Source organism: Bactrocera latifrons, unplaced genomic scaffold (genome assembly GCF_001853355.1).
Source record: "Bactrocera latifrons isolate USDA-ARS-PBARC rearing strain unplaced genomic scaffold, ASM185335v1 scaffold_31, whole genome shotgun sequence".
NCBI classification, from domain to species: Eukaryota; Metazoa; Arthropoda; class Insecta; order Diptera; family Tephritidae; genus Bactrocera; species Bactrocera latifrons.
Genome location: NW_017536741.1, coordinates 638,074 through 650,795, shown reverse-complemented (window position 1 = coordinate 650,795; position 12,722 = coordinate 638,074). Strand labels below are relative to the sequence as shown.

At 42.4% G+C, this 12,722-nt stretch overlaps 1 protein-coding gene across 1 annotated transcript; it reads left to right on the top strand.

Moving 5' to 3' along the window:
* The first annotated feature begins 6,416 nt into the window (after window positions 1-6,416).
* LOC108970726 (protein deadpan) lies at window positions 6,417-12,060 on the top strand. Its single transcript, XM_018936259.1, has 3 exons — window positions 6,417-6,557; window positions 7,055-7,150; window positions 9,638-12,060. Exons 1-3 carry the CDS (start codon window positions 6,417-6,419, stop codon window positions 11,135-11,137), a joined length of 1,737 nt encoding a protein of 578 aa, XP_018791804.1. The 3' UTR covers window positions 11,138-12,060.
* The last annotated feature ends 662 nt before the right edge of the window (window positions 12,061-12,722 follow it).

The following is a 12,722-nucleotide window of genomic DNA, read 5'->3' as shown; positions in this document are numbered from 1 at the left end:
AAAAACGCGCATGAAGTTGTTTAACAGATTAAAGAGTATTTAAAGTTAAGTTTGAAATGAGCATTGGAAATTTTCGCGACACTTGTACCAAACCAATGAGGTCTTTCTTTACTCATAAAATCTGTTTAGTTAATATAATTGAAAAGTTTTGAGATTCCACAGCGAATTCCACAGGATAGAGTCCTGTGTAGAAGTTCACGTAAGTGAGGAAAGTTCTCTGATCGACATTCATTTGGGAGCGGTCAGAAACGATTCTTTACATATGGCTGAAGCAGCTCACGACTTCCGGTCTTTGACAAAGTATCCTCTGGGTAGCCTAAGAACGTCCGTTTGAAGGCGAGCTAAAATAAGAAGGCGAAACATCTCCTACACAGGGATGTGCGCTTGGTTTGCAACGTAAATATGGCCCCCAATGAATCGTTTCCAACCATATCGGATAAGAGACCCCCCTTTTGATGACGACCATGGCAAACGAAATAAGGATTACGATTTGAGCACCTGGAATGTCCGGTCCCTTAATTGGGGTCCGCTGCCCAGCTGATTGACGGCGATACCCGCGTAATCGGTTTCTACGTCAGGAAAGGAGAAGTTATGCTTTGTGCGATGAAAAACATTAAAAGTTATTGCGATTATTTAATTCATACTCGAATAAAAGCCTACCACACCCGCTTCCAGCCCAAACTGTACATTCTTGTCCAACGATAATGAATTCAATAGAAACTAGAAGCCGAAAGCAAATGGTCAAATATGCTATATTTTAAGAACTCAAACAACAACTGTACAAAGTCGTGAATGCGCAGCAATGCTGAATGTGTTGAATGCATTTACAAAAATGTAAGGTTTCCCACAAAAACTTATTCTCACGCTCACCTGAGGGCCACCAGGCAGTGCAGTTCAGCTCGGAGCAGGGCAGAGCGCTGTAGGTTAAGCGCACAGATGTGCCGTCTAAACTTCCATGCAAGGGCTTACAGCGAAGTCCACGTGCAAAAGGGGGAAGCCGTCGTTCACACACACCAACTAAACGTCGAAAAGCGAAAACAAAAACAAACACGAAATGTATTTTATAATAAAATAAAGGAGGCCGCAGGCCGCAGGAAACAACGGAAGCATATAAGGAAGTAAAGGAAGCACAACAGTCCGTAAGTAAAGGAATTACAAGGGTGTGTTGTTGCATCGGCATGCAGGCACAGTCCATACACACGCACACACACAAGTATGACGTTTCCACAACAACTACTTTAAAGTGTAGGGCGCGTCCGCAATAGGAGAGGACAAGTGTTGTGTGTTTGTTTTTGTTGCTTTAGAAGTTAAAATATTGAAATTAGACAGACAACGAAAGCAGTGTACGACGGAATGCGGGCAACCCTCGCGCTGGTAGGGGAGTTGGTGCATACATGCGTGTGGCTGTGTGAGTACAAACGCGAGTGGGGTGGCGTTACAACTTGACATGCATGGGAATTTGTTTTGACGAAACTTAGGTGAGAACGCTTTCAGCGGTGAGGACTCAATGAGCTCAGGACGGCAAAGAAAGTTTGGTGTGGGACGCATTTACCCACACACTTACACATGTCAGTGTTAGGTGCTCATATTTTTATTTTAATATGACGTTATAGCGGTGAATCAGTTGTTAATGTCAATTAATTGCTCAATTCTGTTCGGTCTTCTAGATGATCCTTTCTGTGAATAAAAGGAAACAGATGTTAGAAGCTTCTCACGATTCTCACAAAGTTGTTCAAAATTCGACCCGCTCTAATATACGTATATAAATACATATATTTATTTATACAGTAATCATATTTGTTGCACCGTTTCCGATATGCCTGTTTTCCTAGCACAACCGAAAAAAAGTTCCCACAGGTAGGTTGGGTAGATATTAGCCTTACTCCTCAAATGCCTCTCATTGTTTACGCCTTAATGCAGTAGCTAAAAATAAACGGCAAGCAAGAACCACAGCCACAACAACTTAATTCATGGATTAATGATCTGTCGCGGTTGTGGCGTGTATCCACACGTACACACGCAGGCATACATATGCACATATTGCGTTTGTAACACCATGAGAAGTGGCAAACATCTGTGGCAACTACGCGGCGCATAGACGCGCCTGCCAAGCGGCAGCCGATATAAACACGTACGAAACGTGCTCGCAGCTCTCACGTGGCCCACAATTTGTGCAAGGGCTACCGGTGAGCCGTTGTGCCGGCTGGTCGTCTGGTCGTCTGGCAGCCGCGTCCGCGTTTTGGGGTTAAGGTTGACGACCACATGGAAATAAGCTGAAGAATAATGAAAAATTATGCTTCTTAATGCGGCACCGGCTTATTGATTCCGTTTGTTGCGCCCAGTTTATGCCTTCTCACACTTTTCCAAAAGAAGTTGAAACAAAAGCGAGTAAACGAAACCAAATTGGACTTCACGGGGTTCTTTCAAGTATAGCATATATACATCCATTTGTATGCATGTGAGTGCATTTCTTTGCTTGTAACTCGCATTGTGCGTAAAGACACCGAGTCCTTGCGTATTTTAATGTGCTCATCGTGCGTTCAACATTCGTAAATGAAATTTGCAAAATATGGTGCCAATAATTGTGAATTTTATGTAGTTATATAGACGTAGCTATCGATACTAGGATGTACATCTATGCCCCCTGCACACAGAAACGCAAATCTTCACAAGAATATACAGAAGAAGAAAAGAAAAATAGTTCAGAAAAGTGCCCATGAAGAGTTAATCTTGGCGGAGCTTGGTCCTGCGAAAAAATGATTAACGGTATACTTGTAGGGTCAATGAACTGCAGTCGGAGTTAGGGTTCGGTGCACATAATCCATGCTGGGCGTGGTCCCGAAAGAAGTATACCCAAATTGTAGTTGAAGATGAAATTTTTCAGCATATCGTGATATATCGCTAATTAGAAAGACAAACGGTAATTTACGATGCAGTTGGAAGTTTCTTTTCATACCATTCAAAATCCAGCTAGCGCCGTTTTTAGCTATTTACTCAGAGGTACATTAAAATTTGAGCTTTGCAGGTCCTTCTCCACCAGATCTCTAAAACATCTCTTCAGAGCTGGAATGTGTTCGTCCATACATACAACATGACCTAGCCAGCGCAGCCACTGTCTCTTAATTCACTGAACTATAACAATGTCGTCATATAACTCATATAGCTCATCGTTGCATCGAATGCGATATTCGCCGTGGCCAATGCGCAAAGGACCATAAATCTTTCGCAAAACTTTTCTCTCGAAAACTCGTAACGTCGCCTCATCGGGTTTTGTCATCTTCCATACCTCTACACCATATAGTAAGACTGCAATAATGAGTAAGTTTGGTAAGTTTTTTCGTCCAGAGGGGATTTTAGGAGGATGGAGCCATGTGTAGAAGTTCACGCGAGTAAGGAAAGTTTTCTAAGCGCCAATCACTTGGGAGTGGCCAGAAATGATTCTTTTACATATGGCTCAAGCAGCTCACGACTTCCGGTCTTAGACCAAGTCTCCAAAGTCAAGCCAAAAAAAAACATCCATTTGAAGGCGAGCTAAAGAGAAAAGGCGAAACATCCCCTTCCCAGGGTTGTGCGCTGGGTTTGGGACCCGCAATGTAAAAAAACCGTACCAATGAAAAGGAAACAACAGCCTCGGAAAAGTGACCCCCCTTTTGATGACGAGGCCTGCAAACGTGTTAATAATTATGATTTGAGGACATGTGCCTGGAATTTCCGGTCTCTTAATTGGAAACGTGCCGCTGACCAGCTGGTTGGTGTCCTCGTTAGAGTAAAGGCCGACATCACCGCCGTTCAAGAAATGCAATGGACGGAACAAGAACTGAGGCGAGTAGGTTCTTGTGGCATTTACTACAGTGGCCATATAAAGAAGCGCAAATTCGGTGTGGGATTCATGGTGGGAGAGAGGACTCCGTCGCCGAGTACTGGCACGGATTTTTAATTATTTGCTATTTGTCATTATTTTACAAAATGCGAACGTTGCAGCTGAAAAATACGAAACGCTGCAAATTTCCAAAATTACATGTAGACTTGTGCGCAGGCGCCTTGTCACTGTCCATAAAAGTAACAACGCGTCTGACTCGTGGAAATTGTATGGGACTTACAACAAATAAAACTAAATGAATCAGCCGTATATTTATGAATTTATATCGGTGTCTCAGCCTCAAGCATTTCACACTTTCCCACGCCTAATTTTAATTATTGCTGCGACAGCTGTTGCTCGAATGCAACCCACCGTCAGCTTCATCCCAACGTTCTTAATGACTTCTGCTTTTTCGTTGCTGCTTTTGTGCCGAAATCTTAATCTTAGTAGGTGCGCCTCACACAAAAACCCAACCCCCATATCGTCACGTCGAAGTGGCAATCAACCAACCGTTCGACCGATCAACCTACCCTGCCTCCTTAGCTACAGCCCAAGTTCAGTTCTGATATGTCTTGCAGTGCAGCTGTCGATATTAAGGCACGTCATATGCATGGCCCAAAGTGTGTGTCTGTGTGTGTGTGTGCAATTGCATTGTGAGAGCAAAAGAAAGTTTTCTTACCTACCCGACACCCCAATCGAAGAACGCTGCTTACATGTACATAAGTGCGCCTTGATTGCTTCACACGCGCGGTGATGCGAGTCGGGAGGCTGCGAGCGTACCGAATTGCTTTGTGCATATATTGGAAATCTGCCGTTTAATAATTCACCAATTATGAGGGAAGTCATTGCTGGTATATCAAACACCTTTTTGAGCAAAAATATACCTTTTCAAGAAATAAAATTAATTTATATTATAATTTCCGGCAGTGAATCCGGGATTTTTAGAATTTTCCACAGGCGTTTAAGGCGTAAATGAACGCATAAATCGTTATAAATTAGTTTAACTCTTTCGCTTTGCATACATATGTACCGTTAGTTTATATATATATATGTATGAATATAACAGTGTTTTACATGCCACCACATCCGCTGAAATATTTTGAATTGGTACTTGGTGTTCTTTTTCCGCAAAATAAATCACATTTTTACACTTAAACGGGGGCTTTACACACCCGATTCGTATAATTGATATATATGTGAACATATATAGTATATTTAACATATATGAATAAATGAAAATCTCTGTCGTTGAGTTGAGTGATTTCTCTTTCGTAGCACTGTATCAATTTCAGCGCTCATATCCGTCATTTAAATAAATGAAAAGCCTAATATAATAATACTGTTGGTGTGTATGTAACGCCGTTGATGTTGTGATAAAAATGATGATAATAGGGGTAATATACGTGGCAAGCACAACCACACACACATTCACCCACATCCATAGGCGTTAACCGGAAAGTGACCATGCAGCGGAATTTCGCCCCCTTCGCACAACGCGCGTTGGAATGTCGCTGCCACATCGTCGATACATTTCGTCACAATTCACATACTCGCGACTTGAGCGCGCCGCCACAGTTGCTGTAAGCGCAGTTTCGCAGACGCGTCTATCACATACTCACCGATTTTTGCGAGCGCCTCCCAGCGCAGCAGGCACTTACAAACATCCAACAAACTGAAAAGAAGACAACAGCGCCTCCTTACCTGTGCGCTTTGGCTAACAGTCTTGTTGGCTGGCTGAACATCTAGTTGTGCCGTTGTGAGTCTCACGACACACACACCACCACCACCGCGGTCGTCAGCACCAACACGCCAACAAACGGCACACCATAACTCACTGGTGCGCTGGCAGCGAACTCAGACACTCCTCAGGTAATAAAAGTGCAAAGGCAGCCGGTTTTACTGAGCGTGAGAAAATGCTATACGTAAAGGAGCCGTCATCGTTTGTTCGTGTGCAAGTCGTGTGTGCAGTTGCTGCCTGGCTTCGGTGACTTCGTGCGCATGCTCGTCAACGGCGCTGTGACGATCCTCGTCTATTGGTAGCGCCTTCGTAAGCACCGTTCTGCCAAACGTAAGGATCGTTCTGAGTGTGCGCTATCCTGATGATCAGTATCCTGCTGGAGTTGAACGCGCGTGGTCGTGTGTTGTGCGCGCTGCAAAAAAACCGCTAAAGCATGCAAGCGTATATTTCGAACTAAGAGTTTTGTTTACGAATTGCGAAATTCGTTAAGTGTTGTGAAGCCAAAAAAAAAACATGCCAAAAAATTATTAAAATGCTGAAGCACTACTAAACGATTGAAGAAAAATGTTTTTGAGAAATTTTGTGCAATAAAAAGCAAAAGAAAAAGCACTGCGCTTAAGTCGCTTGTGTAGACCAAAGTTTTCTGTTAATAAGTGTTGTGTTTGAAGAGTTTAATTTAACCATTTTAAACTATTGTGTGCGCCTATGTCGCTGATAAAAAAATACCAAACATTTTTGTTGCTGTTGGTAGTGTTTTTCGTGTACAACATCGTTAAATAAGTGGATAAACAGGAACTTGTAATTATTGGAGCTACAAAAATGGATTACAAAAACGATTATCATTCGGACGATGACTTCGATTGCTCTAACGGTTATAGCGACAGTTATAACGGTGCAAACGGCAACGGACAGGGCCAAATGTCCAATCCGCATGGACTATCGAAAGCCGAGCTGAGAAAGGTAGATAGATTAAAAAAATAGAAATCTTGCTTGACATTAGCGAACAATTTCATAACGGAAGCTTGCGGAAAGTTTCAATGTGCCAACTCTTTGGAGACAATTAAGTAAAATTGGTGAATAGCTCGATTCGAAACTAGTTCTCCGAAATTTTCATTTTTTGGAGTAAAATATTTAAAATTAGATACAAAGAGTCTTGGAGCAAACAGTTGGCCTTCGAAACAATTTCGGAATTTCCATATTTTGGAAACTTAACTCAAAGCTCCAAGTCCTATTTTTGTCATAAAAAAAATTCTTCAGCCTCTATCATTTAAAGCAAGATGTCTTAACTCTAACTTAAAAACAAAGCCGAATCGACTGTCCAAGATCATTCACTGCACTTCTTCTATACTGTTAACTTACCATATATTATATAAATTTTTATACACCATATAAGCTTTCTGTCTCAAAGAATAGACATGCTGCTCACTCTTTTTTTCTTTTTTTTTTCTTTTTTGCAGACGAACAAGCCAATTATGGAGAAGCGACGGCGAGCACGCATAAATCATTGCCTAAACGAGCTCAAATCACTAATTCTGGAAGCAATGAAGAAAGACGTAAGTTCTTGAAGCCACTTTCTTTAAAAACAGTAAACCCTCCAGCAAGTAGCGCCTTGTAGAACTAGTATGGTTACTTTAATGGGAAACTCTTTGAGATTGAGTTCAGAGCGGACGAAGCTTTGATAACTCTTGCTGATAGTATCTTTAGCACACATCCTCTTTTAAGCCCTTTAAATATATATAGGAAATTGAAACCACTTTGTAGACTTTCCCGCGAAATCACAAAGATCAGCGGAGAGCTGCAGCAAATTCAAGCAAGAAATCTTAAAATAGACTATAAATTGCTGAGTTCAATAGGTCGAATAAACTCACTGATAATTATTTCCACATTTTATGTAAATCTCCACCTACATAAATGCATAATTACTTGTATGTACACATTGCACGAAACAATGACTGACTGAAGCCTTTCGCTTCACAACTTTTGCAACTAACTGATAAAACGGTTACCGTACTTAATTTGTGGCGGAGTGCCATTAAACTGCTTCCATCAATTACTGAGTGGCGTCAAATTTCAATAGAATCAATTACAAAGTACAACAACAACGGCAAATCAAAGCAAGATCAAGTGGTTCGCACGCTAATGCTCTCGCCGACAATGACTCGCTGTTGCCGCAGTGTCCTTCGGTGCGCCACGCCAATACGCCTTGTGGTTTTGGTGTTGGAATTTATATTCCCTCGGTATTATAAACAATTAAATTGAGTGTAAAATTCTTTTAAAGACACCGTATCGAAGAAAACGTGTGCGTAGTTGGGGAGGAATGGTTCAGCGAAAAACGCATGTCCTTTGAGTGTGTGTGAAGAAGCCGACGGCAGCACTGGCGGCGCTGATAAAAGCGAACGTCAGACGATGATAGAATCACTTGTTTCACAGGCGAAAGGGCAATATGAGTAAATTGCGAGGCCATTGAGTGGGAACCTGTTTCGGGTCATTGTGACGCTGAATAAAAGCGAGAATCCAAGAAAAAACGTTCCAACAAGCACTACTTGCATGTTTTTATGAGACACGAACAAATATTGGGAAACAAAACGAAAAAAATGCATGATCCTGCTGTTCTGCAAAACCTCGGCTTCGAGTGTTAAGTGTGAGAAAAAACGCCAACAACACAAGAAGCACCATTGACCATTATGCCGCATATGATAATGATTGTGTGATCTTCATTATCATGAATCGTCGACGCATTGGTTGAGAGCGAACTTGAATTAAGTTGCTGATCGTGAGGCAGATCGGCGCTCGCTTGCAGACGTCAGTGGAAGGAGTAGCAAAAGTAAACAATATAAGCAACAACACGCTTAAACCAAGTCGAAGGTAAACGTGTTGCGTGGGAAACTTGGTCAGCAGACTCACACACACACGAGGCACACAAACAAAGAAACGTGTGGAGCAGTTGTGAATCAGCAAAATTCAGCAGTCAGACAAAACAAAGCAAATATGCGAAAAACGACGAGGACGTTGCATGTGCTTGTATGTATGCATATATTCATGTGCATTGATCAGCGCTTTACGAAGAGCCGCTTCACGCGAGCGCAGAGATCATCGGCATAATAAGAGCAATGCGAATGTGAAAAGACAACAAACCACAGAACAATTGCACTTTGCCATCTTGTTGCGGCTTTTTGCTTGAACGTCGGCTGCAGACGGTTGCAAAGCACATGGGCTGTCCATAAGTGATCTGTGCTATGTGCATAGGTGTTTGGCTGATCTGCCACCGGCTACAAGTAGCTTCACACATCGCCTAACAGCGCACCCGTTCGCGTATCAGCGGTCTTCGCTTGCACAGCTCGCTGTTTTTGCTCATTTTTATGTTGTCTGTCACGATCGTGTGCCGATCATCAGCGATCAGTGCTTCTTCTGGCAGCCAAATACAAAAACAAAAATGGTATACTGATATTTTTAAGGGACTCTGTTAACTCGCACCTAAATAAGCAGTTTTGTGGTCAGTTTGGTCCATGTCATGTGGTACACATGAGTTTATGCATGTATGTTGCATACTGAACCTCTTTTACGCTTTCATCTTCCGATGCTGTCCCCGCTGTGTTTTCGGCGAAGTGCTCTGCGGTCTGGCCTTTTCGCTTAACGCTTATGGTGGGATTTTTCGTACAAATTGCAATCAATTAGAAGCTTTATGGAAAAAAGCAGCCAACAAGCGAGAGCTAAAAAATATTTTCAATTCACGGAAATGTGTGAAATACTTGAAGGCATAGCCGAGCATTTCGTCAAATGCGAAGAGCTGTGGAGCTTAGAGCAGGAGCATATCTCATGTCATAACAAAGACTGGAGTTTTGTTAAAAAGCCCAGCGGCAGTAAAACTTTCTAGAATATTTTGTAACGAAGAAAGTCCACATTTTAGTTTAGTTACTTAATAATAAAATCATTGGTTATTTTCATTCTACTCATAATTTTTAAAACTTGGCGCCCTTATATTTGTTTTCAAAAAGCCCTGTCATGTAAATACTTATGAAGCATTCGTTTCCTTTCTGCAGCCCGCCCGTCATACAAAATTGGAGAAGGCCGACATTCTGGAGATGACGGTAAAGCACTTGCAATCCGTTCAGCGACAACAGCTCAACATGGCCATTCAAACCGATCCGACCGTGGTGCATAAATTCAAGACCGGCTTCATAGAATGCGCCGAGGAAGTCAATCGTTACATTAACCAATTGGATGGCGTTGATGCTATGGTTCGCCAGCGTCTCACCAATCACCTCAATAGCTGCGCCAGTAACTTGGAGCAACTGGGCTCGATGAGCAATTTCAATAATGGCTACCGCGGCCAACTAGGCATGGGCATGTCCGCCCCGAGCAGTTTGTTTGGTGCCACTTTGGCCGCTAATCCATTAACAATGGCTGCTGCCGGCGCGCCTGCAGCGCTTTTTCCGCCGATGCCACAAGACTTAAACAACAATAATAGCAACAATGGAAATTTCGGCAACAATCTCACCGCAGCAGCAGCATCGGCCATGCCACCGGTGCAAATGGGTGGCGTGCAACTGATACCATCGCGTTTGCCATCCGGCGAATTCGCACTTATTATGCCGACCACAGCGCATGCGAACATTGTGAGTAACAACAACAATGCCGCACCATTTGTGAACTTTCCGCACGGTCGGAATTCCGCCGCGCCAACATCTCCAGCGGCAAGCGCAACAACAGGCGCTGCAGCACCCACAGCCATGCCCGCAACCGGCATCCCCATCAACGACTTTGCGGCGAATTTCAAGCGTTTAAGCGCCTTCAGCCGACCGCCAGTTGCGCCAACACAACTGCAGGTGAACGCGGTCGCTCCAGTCCATGTCGCTCAGCTGAATAACAATGTCGGCTTCTTGGCTGCCAGCGCACTACAAACGCAGCAACAGCAACAACGTGCTGCAGCACCCGCACACCAACTGCACCATCAAAGCTCCACAGCCACCAACAGCCCTCCGCTCAGTCCCATCTCATCGGTGTCCAGCCAGGGCGAAGACTCACTGATGCACACCAGCTCCGATTTCACTGGCTCGCGTCCAGCCACACCACCGCTCGACGTGACCGGCGACCACCAACAGGAGCACAGCTTCTCCGGTGTTTTCTCCACACCAAACAGCGCCGACTCATCGCACTCCAACTTAACCAGCTCCGCTGCATCGCTTTCGTCAGCTGCCAGCAGCACTGCCAAATTGTCACTGCATTTGCAACAGCAACAGGTGTCCTCTACCAGCGGCAGCGCCGGCAACAGTTGCAACACCAGCACCAGCAGTCTCGGCCTCGGCAGTAACAACAACAACGATTGCAGCGACAGTGGCGTCGAATTGAACGGCTCATTGAAGCGCTCGCTGGACGATGAAGCGGACTCGAGCGATGCGTGCGAGGCACCAGCCAGCAAAAAAATTGCCTTGGACTTGCCTAAAAGCAATGAGACGTCATCGGAGGCCACTTTGGTTAAGCAAAAGCACAAATTGCAGGAGCTGAAAGAGGACGGCGATAATATGTGGCGACCGTGGTGAAGCGCTGAGCTGGTCCACTTTGTCTGGCGCAAAGTGCGATTTAGAGACGGCAAGGTGCGTGCTGAATAGCTTACCAACTTGGCGGTTTTTTTGATGAATTTGAAAAAGATTTTTCAGTGCAACAACAACTATTTTGTTTTCTGTTCACTCACTTGTCAATGTTAAGTTTTAAGGTTTTTCTTTGCCTATTTAATTTTTGACCTTTGTTTTTGAATGTTTTGTACATGTGTTAGTGTTGAAAGTAACTTTTGAATTGGAACATGGCAAACTCGCATTTTAGTCTTATGTTCAATAGGAAGAGACAGATGTAAGCCTACGCCCATGTACATATTTACTAAGGCTTACGTCGTCACTTTATTATTATATTTATTAGCATATTTTGTTTTTGTGCTTCATCTAACTGTGAAGCGATGATTTATGTTTTAAGTCTCGTCTAAGGTTGTTCAATTTTGTCATATGTTTATTTGTATGTATATACTATATATAAAAATTTAATGGATATTTCATTTTGATGTTCTGATTGACTTAGCGTGTAATATCAAATAAGACAAATATTTTAAGTTTAACAAATTTTGTTTTCGCTTGTTTTGTTTTTTATTATTTTAAATTGTAACTAAAATACAGTTAGATATTAATGTCAGCGCACATTGGCTGCTGCGTGTTTAAGTCATTTCTTTTGTTAAGCATACTTTTAGGATTTACACGTGATCATATTTTAAGGAAAGATATTTCATTGATTATTTGTGAAATGATTATTCTCATAACAATAGATTATACTTTGAATTCCATATAAGAGACATGCAAATATTATTTGTAAATAAATTTAATTCTTTAGAGAGCGTTCATTTGCCAAGAAAAATGGAGAGTAAAGTAGAGCAATTAATTCCTTAATTAGTATTTTAAGAATGGATCTGTAAACAAACCAAAAGTGGAAATAAATTTTCAAGATATTTAAAAGTACTGCTATTTTATTTAAGCAGTGAGATGTGAGTATAATATTGGGTAGTCGAAAAAGTCATTTCGTATTTTGTCAATAGATGTCATTGCAGTTGTATATCTCCACCAGCCACCAATTACATTATGTCATACCATATAGTGTTGGAAAGGTGAGATTTTAAACTTCATTTTAAGTTCAAAATAGTTACAGCTGTTCAAAAATGACCGAAAATATCGAAGAAATTCGCTATATTTTGAAATTTGTGTACAAAAAACGGAAGAATGCCACGCAAGCCACCAATGAAATTTGCGAAGTTTACGGAGACGATGCTGTAACAGTTCAGTGTAACACGGGAATGGTTCGCTTGCTTCCGTTCTGGAAGTTTCGATGTGAGAGATGCGCCTCGCTCTGGCCGACCTATCGTTGAAAAAGTAGTTGAAATTATGGAAAAAATTGACCAGTACCGGCACATAAGCTGAGGAACTTAACATTCATCATCACACGGTTTTGAACCATTTAAAAAAGACTGGCTAAAAAAGAGCTCCATGTTTGGGTACCACATGAATTGTCTGTGAAAAATTTGATAGAGCGAGTTAACATCTGCGACCCTTTGTTGAAACGAAATGAAATCGAACCATTTTTAAAGCG

What these genes read in the sequence shown, in the direction of transcription:
- LOC108970726 (XM_018936259.1), top strand. Translation starts at nt 6,417, where the DNA reads ATGGATTACAAAAACGATTATCATTCGGACGATGACTTCGATTGCTCT. An exon ending in CGAAAGCCGAGCTGAGAAAG is followed by an intron (nt 6,558 to 7,054) that starts GTAGATAGATTA and finishes TCTTTTTTGCAG; the next exon opens with ACGAACAAGCCAATTATGGA. An exon ending in TGGAAGCAATGAAGAAAGAC is followed by an intron (nt 7,151 to 9,637) that starts GTAAGTTCTTGA and finishes TCCTTTCTGCAG; the next exon opens with CCCGCCCGTCATACAAAATT.